The 14,256-nt window shown below is 43.4% G+C and overlaps 1 protein-coding gene across 1 annotated transcript in view; it reads left to right on the forward strand.

Annotated features, from left to right (window-relative positions):
- The window catches only part of ACAD9 (acyl-CoA dehydrogenase family member 9), a 58,585-nt gene that overhangs the window by 41,346 nt on the left and 2,983 nt on the right, over window positions 1-14,256 (forward strand). The window contains exons 13-15 of the mRNA XM_069083780.1: window positions 9,856-9,935; window positions 12,014-12,140; window positions 13,277-13,354. Coding sequence (XP_068939881.1) covers window positions 9,856-9,935; window positions 12,014-12,140; window positions 13,277-13,354 — 285 coding nt within the window. The remainder of the gene's footprint in view (window positions 1-9,855; window positions 9,936-12,013; window positions 12,141-13,276; window positions 13,355-14,256) is intronic.

A 14,256-nucleotide genomic window follows, 5' to 3' on the forward strand; every position in this document is an offset into this window, starting at 1 on the left:
GGTCCCACCTTGCCAGTCCTTCACCCTTGGTCACCCCTTCTTTCTTCCTTCTCTCTTCCTCCTCTAGAGTTTTTCAGCACATGGGAGATTGTCACAGAATTGTGCAATCAAATACAAATTTTTGTTCTCTTGCCTCAGTTGGTCCTTCGATGCCAAATGACAGTCCTTTCCTTCTTCCCTGATTGACTCAGTGTGATGCTGCCTCCTAGGGCACAACCTCTTCCCTCTAGAGAGAGCTCTGCTATCTCACCATGGGCAAGTCACCTTCTCTGAGCCTCAGTCTTCTCATCTGTAAAAGCTGGGCAGTAACACCCATCATGACTTCACAAGGTGGTTGTGAGGGTCCAGAGAGATGATGCAGTGCAAATCAAGTGATGCCCTAATGGCAGTTGTTATAGCTATTATTGCTATTCTCCCCAAATGAAAATGTTCTCTGTCCCTGCAGGTTTTCTTAGGCCAACTCCTTTCATTTCCAGCCTTAAATTATTCTGCATTTCTTTTTAGATGTCATGGCCGCCCAGCCCTTAATAGAATATAAGCTCTGAGGACAAGGAATGTGTCACTCTTACATTCCCATTGTCTACAATAGCAGTTGGTTTTTTTAAAATAACATTTTTTTGAATTAGACCAGTTTGTTAAAATAAAATTATGTGCATTCTCAAAGCTAGGTATTTGGGAGGGTCCTCATAATATCTCATCTTGGAATCATCCCCTATTAAAAGTGGTTGCAAGAATGGTGGCCAGAAGGGGCAGCTAGGCACAGTGGGTAAAGCACCAGCCCTGTAATCAAGAGGACTTGAGTTCAAATGTGACCTCAGACACTCACTAGCGCAGTGACCCTAGGCAAGTCACTTAACCCTGATTGCCTCAAAAAAAAAAAATTGGTGGCCAGAATGTGACTAAATGGAGCTCCCAGACTAGGGAGGGTATGGAGTTTGGGGTGGGCTTTCAGAAGCAGTGTAATTAACTGTGCTAAGCCCATCAGAGTCATACCCCACCACACACAACTGGTTATGATTCTACAGCATTTAGTGCACTATAAGATTAGGCCCAGTCTTAATCCTTTTGTCACTAGCCACTTTTGAACCAAGTCTATTGATAGATTCCTTTCCACAGAAACATTTGATTTTTTTTATAAAGTAACTCTCCAGAAGAAAGGGCATCTGCGGGGCGGCCAGGTGGCTCAGCAAGTAAGAGCACCGGCTCCAGTGTCGGGATGACCTGGAGATCTAATCCCGGGCTCATGCACTTAGCACCACACCCAGAAATAACTGGCTGTGTAACCTTGAGCAAGTTACTTAACCCTGATTGCTTTAAAAAAAGGGGGGGGGGGGCATCTGCACTCACAATTTTACCCTACATGTGGTTTTTTTAGGAGTGAACTGTAGGTATAGATGAAAGGATGGCAGTAATTACACAAGGGACTTAGTACTGGATTTCTTTTCTTTCAGGTGCTACTTGGCATCCCATTGAGAATTCACCTTCTTATTGTTTCTTTGGGTAAAAACTTTCTTTTTAAAATGAACCATGACACTAGAGAAGTGAAACCGCATTGCTTAATCCTTATTTTGTGCATCATGTGCTGGAGAGAAGGGAATGCATTTGCTTTTCACAATTCAGGAAGTTTATAAGTTAACACACATGCATCACAGTGCTCTGAAGATAGAAGGCCAAGATGGGATTTTAATCCCATTTAAGCAGCTCAGAAAAGGAAGCCCTGTTTGCAGCTTTATAGTCATATATTCCCAAGACCATAAGCTTCTAATAAATAGAGTGCTTTCTTCTCTCTGTAATATCTTCTAATGAAGTGGAATCAGCTGTTCGTCCTCTTTACTCACATATCTACAGCATTTACTATGCTCAGTGGGCCTGAGTTACGTAGGTCAGTAAATATAGAATATCTCTGTCTCAGCATGCCTGTTTTCCTTCTGTCCCCTCACAGATAAGCCGTTGTCACCTTTTTTTACTCACAGGGTATGTCTAAAGGATACGGGAAAATAAAAACACATTATTCACAAGCGGTCTGTCCATGCTTTGGAATGCAGTGCTTCCTTTGAGACTGCATCTTAACGAGGATCTGGGATGAAATCTCAGCTCACACATATGCTGTGTCCTGACTGCGTGCGTGCGTGTGTGTGCGCTCATGCACGCGCGTACTGTTTCCTTCATATCTTTGGTCTTCCTAGGAAGCCAAGTGGGAGAATAAAGGCAACAAGAAATGAAGCATAGGCCACCTTGAGTAAGTGATACGGATATCAGTGTGTCTGAAAAGTTGGAGATCACTTCATATCATCTAGAAATCATGAAGATTCCTGGTCTTCTACAGAATAGCATGATTCTCTAGGCTTTGTGGAAACCAAAGAAAGCTTAGTTTTGAGTCAGATTCCAGAATCTGAATGTATAATAAAGGAAGGTTGTTTAGAACCTGGCCCAAAGCTTGGCCTGACTGCAGAGGATGTGAAATCAAAGGACAGGAAGATGGGTTCCATCTCTCTCACACACACATACCCATAATCCTCACTGGGCTTGTCTGTAAAACAGCCTTCCCTCCTTGGAGGGGCAGGATCTGTGCTGTGGGAGTGGTAACCAGACGGCAGGAGCTCTACCTCCCCCACAGAGGGGATTTGTTTATGAGGTGACAGGGTGTGGGTGAGGTATAATCTGTAGCAGTGATATGATTACATTCTCTTTCCAACCAATCACTATCTCCCTCCTTCCTCCCAACTTTCCTGTTACTATCTCACAACCTTCGTGTCATCTTTGACTCCTGCCTCTCACTTGTCCCTCATATCCATTAAGTTGCCAAATCCTGTCTTTTATACCTCCACAACATCACTTATATTTGTCTCCCTCTTTGGTGCCGTAGTGCCTGGAGTCAGGAAAACTCATCTTCCTAAGTCTAAATCTTCCCTCAGACACTCACTAGCTGGGTGACCCTAGGAAGGTCACTGAACCTTATTTTCCTCAGTTTCCTCATCTGTAAAATGAGCTGGAGAAGGAAATGGCAAATCAATGCAGTGTCTTTACCAGGGAAACCCCAAATGGGGTCCCAAAGAGTCAGATACAACTGATAACTACTGAACAACAACACCATTTCACAGCCATCGAGTTAGTTTGGAAACTTTTCACCTCTTGTCGGGACTGTTGCCATAGCCTCCTAATTGGTCTCCTTACTTGAAGTATCTCCCTTTTCCAGTCCATCCTGCACCCAGCTGCCAAAGGGAGTTTGTAGATCTAATCATGTCACATCCTGATCCTGTAAACTCCAGTGGAGCCCACTGATGCTAGATGAAAGATTATTTCAGCTTTATTTCATCTTTTAAAATTGCTTTTTAAAAATTTTATAATATGCATAATTATTAGTATGGTAGTATGTGATTGATGATGGGGATTAGACCTCTGATTTTATTGGTATAAGGAACTCCCAGATGAGGAAATTCCCTCCACCAGTACTGGTCAACACCTTCTCTGCAACTCCTAGTCTTAGAGAGTTGCTTAGAACACTGACGTTTAAGTGATTTTCTTAGGATTACAGAGGCAGTAGGTATATAAATAAACACATGTTGGGAGTGCATGCTCAAAGTTTTTTTAGTGCTTAGGATATATGAGAAGTAAAAAGTTTAGAAATTACTGGCCAAAAGGAGACACACCTGTGACTTCTTAGGGATCTTCAACTCTCAACTCCCTTTTCCTCCTGCCCTTTAGGATGTTCACTCATTGCCAGACCTCAGACCAGGATTATTCACATCTGCCTCCTCCAATCCAACTTGTGTTCTGAACTAAGCTGGAAGAAATTGCATAGCCAAGCTTGAGTCCTTCACATTTCCATTCTCTTATCTCAACTGGACACTCACCACACAGCAAGACAGTCTTTTTATTTCTCCCTGTTTGGTCCTCTAGCTCAGTGTGTACGAAAGCGATTTCAAACCTCTTTTTTCTCAGCTCTTCCCCAGCAGCCTCTCCCTTCTCTTTCTCAGATGAGTACCTTGCTCATACTTTACAGAGCAAACAGAGACCATTTACTGTGAGCTCCATCTTCTCCACATCTCAGAACACCTTGACATTAGTTTTCGTTCTGTCCATTGCTCGTCTCTGACGAAAAGGTGACCCTTCTTGCCGAGACTAACCTTTTTATCCATACCATTAATCCCGTCCTCGCCCATATGTTCTCCAGCAGATTGTTCCCCTATAATCCCCGCACTGGTCTGATCTTCAGTCTCCTGGTTCTTTCCCTGCTGCCTGGCCTCCAATATGCCTAAGTGTCCACGGTCCGTTACTAGCTCTCACCGTCCGCTCAGTTTATCCTCTGTCTGTCCTCCCTTTCCTAGACAGATACCTAGAGGAAGCTGTTTGCACTGGTCGCCTCTGCTTCTTCACTGGTTAGTACTGCTCTTTCCAGAAGTTACCAGTGACCTCTTAAATGCCAAATCTAGAGGCCTTTTCTCAAACCTCATCCTTCTCAGAGTCTCGGCAGCATTCCACACTACTGGCCATTTTCTCTCCTTTGTGGACTTTCATGATACTACACTCTCGGTTCTCTTACATTTCTGACTGTTTCTACTAAATCTCTTTGGATCAAGTCAAACCAACAAGCATTTATTAAGTGCCTACTGTATGCCAGGCATTGTACTAAGCACAAAGAAAAGGCTAAATAAGCAGTCCCTGCCCTCTAGGAGCTCATGGTAAGATGCTTCCTTATCCCTGGTGTGGCTTCTTATGATGGGTGTACTCCAGGGCCCAGGCCTATGCACCTTTCTTTCTTTCCTCTTTACGCTCACTTGTTGACCACCTCAGCTACATAGGTTAAACTTATCACTCCTAGGCTATAAAGGTAACTTTCAAATCTGTATGTCCAACCCTGGCTTCTCCTTAGTGCCTATGGAATATTCCAGACTAGGTGTCTCATAGGCATTTCAAAGTCAAAGCCTGCCCTCCCATTCTGAAACTTTGCTTTTTCTGTCAAGCCCCCCCCCCTTCCGTCCAGTCACCTCTGTGGTTTCCTCAACTCTTTCCTCTTCCTTACCCCACCTCTCCCCCATTCCTTTGCCGAATCACCTCTGTTCTCCCTTTCACATCCTGGATATTCTGGACCTTTTGTTCTTCCAAATGAATTTTGTTACTGTATTTTCTAGCTCTATAAAGTAGTTTTTTGGTAAATTGATTGGTATGGTACTAAATATATAATTTAGGTAAAATTTTCATTTTTATTATATTAGCTTGACCCAGCCACGAGCAATTGATATTTTTCCAATTAGTTAGATCTGACTTTATTTGTGTAAAAAGTGTTTTATAGTGGTGATCATATAGGTCCTGGGTTTGTTTTGGCAGGTAGATTCCCAAATATTTTATAATGTCTGTAATAACTTTAAATGGGATTTCTCTTTCTATCTCCTGCTGTTGAATTTCATTAGAAATATACAGGAATGCTAAGGATTTATGTGGGTTTATTTTATATCCTTCAACTTTGCTAAATTTATCTATTGTCTCAAGTAGTTTTTTACTTGTTTCTTTAGGATTCTCTAAGTATATCATGATATCATCTGCAAAGAGTGATAGCTTGGTCTCTTCTTTGCCTAATTTGATTCCTTTGATTTCTTTTTCTTCTCTAATTGCTACTGCTAACATTTCTAGTACCAGATTGAATAAGAGGGGTGATAGTGGACATCCTTGTTTCACCCCTGATCTTATGGGAAATGCTTCTAGCTTATCCCCATTACCTGTAATACTTGCTGATGGCTTTAAATAGATGCTACCTTTTATTTTAAGGAGCCTCCATTTATTCCTATACTTTCTAGTGTTTTTAATAGGAGTGGATGTTGTATTTTGTCAAAAGCCTTTTCTGCATCTATTGAGATAATCATGTGATTTTTGCTAGTTTTATTGTTGATATGATCAATTATGCTGATGGTTTTCCTAATAATAAACCATTCTTGCATTCCTGGAATAAATCCTACCTAATTAAAGTGTATTATTCTTGTGAAAAGTTGCTGTGGTCTTTTTACTAATATTTTATTAAAAGCCCATCTGTTGGGCTTTTAATGCCCTTTCCAACCCTCTTGCCCTTGGAGTCCAGCCAGTCTGGCCTGCCTGTTGTTTATCGTGAGAGCTGTTCTGTCAGCTCAGCCATGTGCCGAGAACACCCTTTCACCACATTTCATATGCTTATACACGTGCTGTTTCTCTAGTTCCTTTTGAGAATGGTGACCATTTCATTTATCGTTGTACTCCCAGAGCCTGCTGTGTAATAGGCACTTAGTGAATGCTTGCTCGTTTCTTCAGCTCACTATAGCCCTTCTATGCACAACCGCTCAGCTCTTTCCTTTACCAACAGGCAGGGTACCTGGTGTAGTATAATAGTCCTGAGAAATTCCCTAAATAAAGATGCTGTCATTAGCTTCTCCTGGGCAGTTGTGCTAACACAAGGTCAGAGAGTCCCAGGAGCTGGTCTTGGGTCTTTGTCCTGCCCAGTGATTGTTTGAATGGTTATTGGAAAGCCAGGCTGGAATTACGTAGTGGGGCTGCTCTAAGAGGGGCAGCAGGTTCACTGGTTTTTATTGAACCTCATCTGTGTACCTTGCCCTGTGCTAGATAGATGGTAGAGGAGATGTGAGGAGAGAGGAGAAAAAGTATGACCGAAATCCCTGCCCTTGAATTCCTAGTCTATTTGAGACCACATATGCACAAGACAATGGGAGAGCAGTACATAATGTCATGCTGAATCATATGATTCAGACTGTAATTACTGCAAGAGTTCAGGAAAGAAAAGGTCTGTGTGAGTCAAGGAAACCTTCCTGGAGGTGAGAGGTAGTGTTGTGCAATCAGTAAACATTAAGCTCCTATAAATAACAATAGACATTAACAGCAATAAACGTTAGCTCAGACCCCCCTGTTAAGCACTGGGGATAGGAAGAGGCAAGAGAGAGTTCCTGCCCTCAAGGAGCTTAAACTCACGGGCTACACAACCAGCAAACAAAGCTATACAAAGCCACTTACAGGATAAATGGAAAATAATTAACAGAGGGAAGGCACTGGAATTAGGAAGTATTGGGGAAGGTTTCTGTAGAAGATGAGATTTTAGTTGGGACTTAAAAAAAAGCCAGGGAAACCAGCAGGCAGAGATGAGAAACATTCCAAAAATGGGGATGGCCAGAGAAAATCCCCAGAGCCAAGAGATGGAGTGTCTTGTGTGTGGAACAGCAAGGAAGCCAGTGTCCTGGGATCAAAGAGGAAATGGTGGGGAGTGAGGCGGAAGAAGGATGGAGAGGGCTTGAACATGTCACCATAGGGATTTCTTGGGTATGTGGTAGGTACTGTGTGACTAGGTCTTTTACTAAGGTTCTTCCAAACTGGGAAATGATGTTTTGGCATCTGATTATGTTCTTACCTTATGATGACATTTTCTAGGCTACGTAAACTAGAAACATAAGTGACACCCACCTGAGAAAGGGAAGCAAGGAGGGGTGGACTCCAGCTCTGCCATCTGTGACTTCCATGACCTTAAGCAGGTCAGCTTCTCCCTCTGAGGCTCCTGACGCTTTGCCTTGTAGTTGTGAGGAGCCGTGGAGAGAAGGAATGTATGTAAAGCACTCTGAGACCACAAAGTGCTTTGTCCGTGTAAACTGGAACCACTGCTGCAGATACCGATGACCATTGTTGTTATGGTCAAAGAGACTAGAGGCTGTATGGACAAGAATGGTCCAGATGAGGCATAGAAAGGCCTCCCTCTGGCAGCGAAGGGGAGTGCTCACCCCCTGGTGAGATGAGGATCTGTCCAGTGTATGGTCTTGTTTTGAGGCTAGACCTGGACAGTTTCAAAGCAGGGACCGACAAACGTTCTGCCTCGGTCACAAGAAGCACTTGAGAGATCCCTGCATCTCCATGTCTCTTAATAAAAACTTTGTGATCCTTTCAGTTTTTGATATTTCCCAGGTCTTTTATCCTACTCCAGGCCTGCCCTGCAGGTATTCGATTCAGGCTGATGTTCCTCTTGCTAGATTGGTCTGGGAGTTCATTGTATCCCCTTCTTAGGAGAGGCTCGGGGCTTTCCTTGGAAGAGCAATGTAATTAAGGCTGCATGGAATATGGAAATGTGCTCAGCACCTAGGCTCAGCCTGTTTGCTGCAAAGAGCCTTATGGTATTGCAATTACAGCAGCACTGCTAAGGGCATTAAGAAGACTGCTAGGGGCGGCTAGGTGGCACAGTGAATAGAGCACCAGCCTTGGAGTCAGGAGGACCTGAGTTAAAATATGGCCTCAGACACTTGGCACACTAACTAGCTGTGTGACCTTGGGTAAGTCATTTAATCCCAATTGCCCTTCCAGAAGGCCAAAAAAAGACTGCTAAAGTTTGCATTCTGTCTACTTTTAGAGCTAGGGAGACTCAGCTATCTTTTCAAGGCCCTCTTCCAGTCACTGCCTGCTCACCTAATAAAATCTTCCTTCACTACTCCAGCTTCCCTGTGGCAGCACTGTAGAGACTAACACCACCACCACCCCACACACACCCCACACACACAGAGTCAGCCCAGATCAGCCATCTTGTTCAATAATCATTTCATGGGATTAGCATTTATAGACACTTAAAGATTACTTTAAGAGTTATGAAGCATTTTATATACTTTCTCACTTCTTGTGTGCCTGTCTTCTCATACAGGCTCACTCAGAACATAAATGATGTCTTATCCTTTTCTATTTCTTGCAGGGCTGAGCATCTAGGCATTTCCTTAATAATATAATTTACTGCTTAAAAAAAATCTCAAAGATTTGTGTTGGGAGCATATGGATTAGAGCAGGGAGCACAGGGACAAGTCCACCATCCATTTTTTCTTTTTGTCTGAAAGCAAGGATAGTATCAGGCCTTAAGGACCAGCCAAGGCCTCTAAGACTTATTCTGTATTTACCACGAAGCTTTGTCTGACCACAGACTCACGATTTCCATAGGGACTAAGTAAGTTTGAACTCTTTGTGAGTTGTAGCCTTCAGGCTTTCTGTTAAGTTGTGGTTACTTCTCAGATTATTATCAATCACATCCTCTGCTCCATTGCTTTTAAACCATCAAAAATACCAAAGGTCAAAGCTTCACTTCTCCCCTACTTATAAGCTTTCCATTGTGAATTCAGTCCACTGAGCTGCAGTCACGGGCCTCTCTGCCTCTAGTCCTCTGTAAATGATATATTTGGGGCAAGATGACATTCTAGTGATTCTAACAGAACTGACCCCCACCCCCACTACCCCTGGGAGCTTACTTGGGCTCCTTCATTAATGAAGGATGAGAATCCAGGCGTTCCTGACTGATCCCCATGACTGGTCAAATACTTGAGTTGATGGCAGAAGCAGCAGCAGGTGTGAGGCTCATTGGTTAGGAAACAGACATCAGATTCAAAGGTCATAGGTAGACCTCTCAGCTCCATGAATGTGAGGGATCTCTTAAAGTATCAGAAAAGGGAATCAGAGCTCCCATCCTGGGCAAAGCCTCCATCAGGTTTTCTCAGCTTTGCTCCCAGGCTCCACACTACGGCTGCAGAGCAGGAACTCTGGTCATCCATGTGCTGGACAAAGGAAACTGCTTGTGTTTTACATTTATCGTTTTCTTCAACAGCAAGATAAATTGGCCCCTCACTGGCCTCATCATCAGATTTCAACACTGATGTAAATTTATTAATATCCGTTGATAGGGCTGCCTTAACATCCTGGGAGCTCTTCTTTTTCTTTCTTTTTTTTATTTTTGGAGTTGGGGAAGGTGGGGCAATTGGGGTTAAGTGACTTGCCCAACTGGGAGCCCTTCTTACCAGCTTGGGAAGATGCCTTTGAGAGCCTTTCATTTGAACTTCATAACTCTGTGTTTTGTCTTTTTAGGGAACAAATGAGGTCCTCCGCATGTATATTGCCATGACAGGATTGCAACACGCAGGCCAAGTCTTAATAAATAAAATCAGGTATGTGTGCTTCTGATGTTGGAGCCTCCAAAGGGCCAAAGGCTTTTAGTCACTGAACTCCTATAGCTTTGTTCCCCAGCTCTGGCTTTAGCCAGGAAAATAGAAAGAAGAGACCTCCGATGTCTCCTCTTCCCCCTTACCCTCACCTGACCAAAAGTCTGGAGCTGTAGGAGGGAGACCATGACCATGGACCTGAAGGGAGAGGGCTTGCTCCCTTCCTCCCCTCGCCCCCGCCAAAGCTTTGGGTTCTGAGCAAGCAGGTGTAAAACTGCCTAGAGAAACTTTTCTCAGCCTTGGCATCTTCTTACCAATGGTTGCTGTTTCCTACTTTTTAAAACATACGAAGGATCACAAAGCCCTCTTCAGAACCTAGTGTTTGAGTGTAATTTCTATCGTCGTCATCACCCTCATCAGTATTATTTCAGAACCCGTCATACTTTTTTTTTCTCTAAGCAATCTTTTTCCTGGACCAAATAAGCAAAATATCTATGCTACTGATTTATGTAGGTGGTGACTTACTTGTTTTTTAACATGAAAAGAGATCCTTTAAAAAGTCTGAAACATATCAAAGAACTAGTCCAAAGCAGTGCTACAGGAAAAAAGGAGGTTCCACCTATCATTCTCTCTGGTGCCTCATTTCCCTTCCAGCGTAGATGTCAGAGAGAGGCCACCTTTGTGGCTATCTTAGATTTGCCAAGAGTCAGAGATAAGAAATTGGGGCGGGGGGGGGGGGTTGAAGGGGGGGAATGGCTTTCTGCCCTGCCTCTACCCCCTATTGAATCCAGCCTTTACTTTTTTCCTTTCCTCTGAGATTGCTGTGCCCTCCTGTCGGGTTTCCTCCCTGCCTTTCTCCCAGGCACTACAGCCCATAAGAGAATATGGTTTTCAGTCTGTGAAATAGTATACATCTCTCATAGGACAGCAAAGCTCAGTGATGAGGAGGAGTCTGGGGGTCAGAAATGGCTGCTGGGAGCTAAATTGGAATTACTGAGTTTTCATTTGTTTGGTATGCTTTCTGAAGGCACTACTTGTGATTCAGGTTAATGGGAATTTAGCTGTGAGCCAGACCCAGACCTGCATCCTTGATTTCCTGGCAATGGAATGCCCCCTTGGGAGTGATTCTTTTGTGGGAGACTCATGGCAGCTGTCCTAAGCTGCTGGCTTCTGGGGGCAGCTGCTTTGTAGCCAGGGAGGTGAGCAGCTAAATAATGCTTCTGCTAAGAATGACACATTCTGCCTTCAGATTTACCGGATGCTTCCCATACGTTGTCATTTGATCCTCACCATGACTTCTCGAGCCTAGTGGGACAGAATGAGCAAACAGGCTCAGAGAGGTTGCCGTGCCCTCAGGTCACACAGCTAATAGGCATCTACAGCTGGATGGGGACCCAGAGCTTCCTTCCCCCGGGTCCAGTGTTATTTCCACACACCACATTGCCTCTCAATAAAATATGACCAAATAATCTCCTTTTTCACAGGGGCAGGGGACCTTCTAGGGTCAGATTATTCAAACAGCTTTTGGAGTTAGAATTCCTGAGCTGAAGGCCCAGCTTCTTCACTTCCTTCAGGGTTATGAACTGTCTTGTCTTAATGGACAGGGGCATCGCTGACCAAAGGGAAGGTTAGTTGCCTTGCCAAACACACTGCCTTAGAAGCACTTCCACTGTGCTTCCAAAATGATAAACATTTTCTTCCAGTGTAACCTTAAGCTTTCTGAGGTCTTCTTAGGCTTTCTGAGCCTCAGTCTCTTTATCAGTAAAATGAAGATCATAACATCCACCCTTTGTCCTCAGTAACATTATGAAAGGAGTTAGTATTTGCACAATGCTTTGGAATTATATCTTCCATAAACTATCATTCTTAACATAAAATAATGTTTTGGGCTTGGATGATACTGTCTTTTAACAAAGGATCTGGATGGCAGATAATCTATGGGTGTACTTTGGACAAACAACCTTTCTGCTGAAATGCTCTTTTTATAAATAACTCATCATAGTTCTTTGTCAGAACTCTTGGCCATGACTGGCATAAAACATTGGTACCTGGCTTATTGAGTAGGTTTGTGAATCCCATTTCAGAGATATGCAGAAGGGGAACTTGAGTGTTGCAATGGAACATGTGTCAAGCAAACTTCGAGAAAGCCTGATCAGGAAGGTCAATCTTGGTCTGACGGGGAAAAATGGATTGGTGCATCCCAGTGTGGCGGTGAGGATGGCTTCTGTTTCTTGGTCCCTAATGGGTGGAACTCCAAGAGACTAGTGATAGTCCATTGAGGGTGTGTGTGTAATGCTTTGTCCAAGGCCACCAGTCCTAGGGATTAGGTTAGGTGGAGGGGGGTAGCCTTGGGTTCTCTTCCCATCTTTGCCACAAGACAGATTCATTTTCTCCATTTGAAGAAACCCCTGAATAAGACGTTTTCAAGGCCTCTGCTAGCTCTAAATCCTATGATACTTTGAACACAATTTTTTTTCATTCATCTTTTTGATGACTTTTTATATGGGGACCCAGTCCACTTACCATTTCCTCCCCCTTAATAATCTGTTCAAGTTCATTATTTTCCTAATCATTTCTTCTTTCTAAATTTCCCATTAATTCCTCCCTCAAATTAAATTCATTTGGCACAGTTACTTCAGATCACAGGATCTTTATAACTTACAGCTCACATGCTCATCTACCCCTACATTGCTGAGGGATAAGGTTCCTCTTCTGGCTACCAATTCATATATCTGCATTATTGAAAAATCCTTTTAAAAAATCCTCCTAGAGAAATCAGTAAAATTAGACACAAAACTAACAGACTTTTATTTTAAAATTTGATTTAACGTATACATCCTTTTCCTTTTAGAAATGATTTTTCCTGAGAAACTCCAACTGAGGGAGGTTGAAATTTTTATTTTATCAGCTTTTATGAAGCTAATCTACCTTACAGGGAAAAGATGACAAAGTGAACATAAAATGGGTTAATTAGAACACCAGATCTTTCTTTTTGAGGCCATAGAAAAATGCAAAAAATAACAACAAAATAGATTCTATTTGGTGGACAAGTTGTTTGAAGCTTGATTTTTTTGCTGCCCCAACCACTCACTGTGCCTACTCTGCAGACAGTGCCTGTCTTTGGAGTATCTCTTCACTCCCTCAAATGATGGCCTTGGTAGGGCTAGCCTTGAGATCCATGCTTACAGTTCACATGTGCTGTACGAGTGGGAACAGGGAGCCCAGGAGATTTGGGGGACTGTAATGCTGTGCTGGTTTAAACCCAGAGTGATGTTGACTAAGTGCTGTTAAATTCAGTTCCCTTATCAGTTACGGACTCTAAGCTGTATGTTCTGTTTCCCTTATAGGAGAGTGCAAACCGACTAGAAGAAAATGTGTATTATTTTGGGAAAACGGTAGAGGTGCTGCTAAGGCGGTTTGGCAAGGTGACTAACCCTCTCTCGGTCAGTGATGTCCAGTGAAGGGCCCAGGGCTGAGATGTGAGTGCAGGTCAGCTTAGACCCTGCAGAAAAGCTCTGCTCTTTGGAACCTGTGCCCACCATTCTGGGAGGCTCCACAGCAACCACTGCCCTTTTGTAAATGACCTCATTACAACCACTTCCCTTCACAGAACATGTTAGGTTTTACCAGGTACTTTCCACACAGCATGTCATGTTCTGGGAGTGGGCCAAGGTCACCAACAACTGATAATAGGGAAGAAAATCCCTCAAACGCCCCCCTTTTGCCAGTCTCTGGTAAAATCCCACCTGTCTTTCAGGGCCCGGCCTTGGTTCTGCCTCTAACCCAAAGCCTTCCTTCACCTTCTCTCTCTGGAATTATCCTTCACCTATTCACTGAGTACATGTGGCATCCTAACCATTTCTGTGTGTAATTGATTCTACGTCTCTCAGGGCAAGGATTGGGCCATACTCATCCTTAGGTCTGTCTTAGATTTATTTAAGCAGAAAGATTTCGTTTGTTGAAAAGATCTTTCATTTATCACCATGAGATTTCAGAAACACCCAAAAACACCTCACGTGTTTGGAGCCATCAGATCTGCTCCTTCTCTCTCAGGAATTAGGGAGACCCAACTCATATGGCAAACCAACTCCCTTGGTTATAAAAAGCTAAACTGGGAGTGTATCACTGTGTCAAGGCTAACCTAAAGGAGGCCCTCTCTTGGTCCTTCTGTAGAAAAACTCCCCCTAGAAGCCAAGACTTGTCCAGCAGTTTTTAGTTGTTGTAGGCAAGTACAGGGCCCTTCCTGTATGGGATTCTTATTTATTCCCCATGAGAGAATCGTGAATCAAGTAGGGGATCAAACAAGGGCCTCCTCCAGCTGCTGGTA

Source organism: Petaurus breviceps, unplaced genomic scaffold (genome assembly GCF_028583685.1).
Source record: "Petaurus breviceps papuanus isolate PSGF00001 unplaced genomic scaffold, PetGlider_PUasm1.0 174, whole genome shotgun sequence".
Taxonomy (NCBI): domain Eukaryota; kingdom Metazoa; phylum Chordata; class Mammalia; order Diprotodontia; family Petauridae; genus Petaurus; species Petaurus breviceps.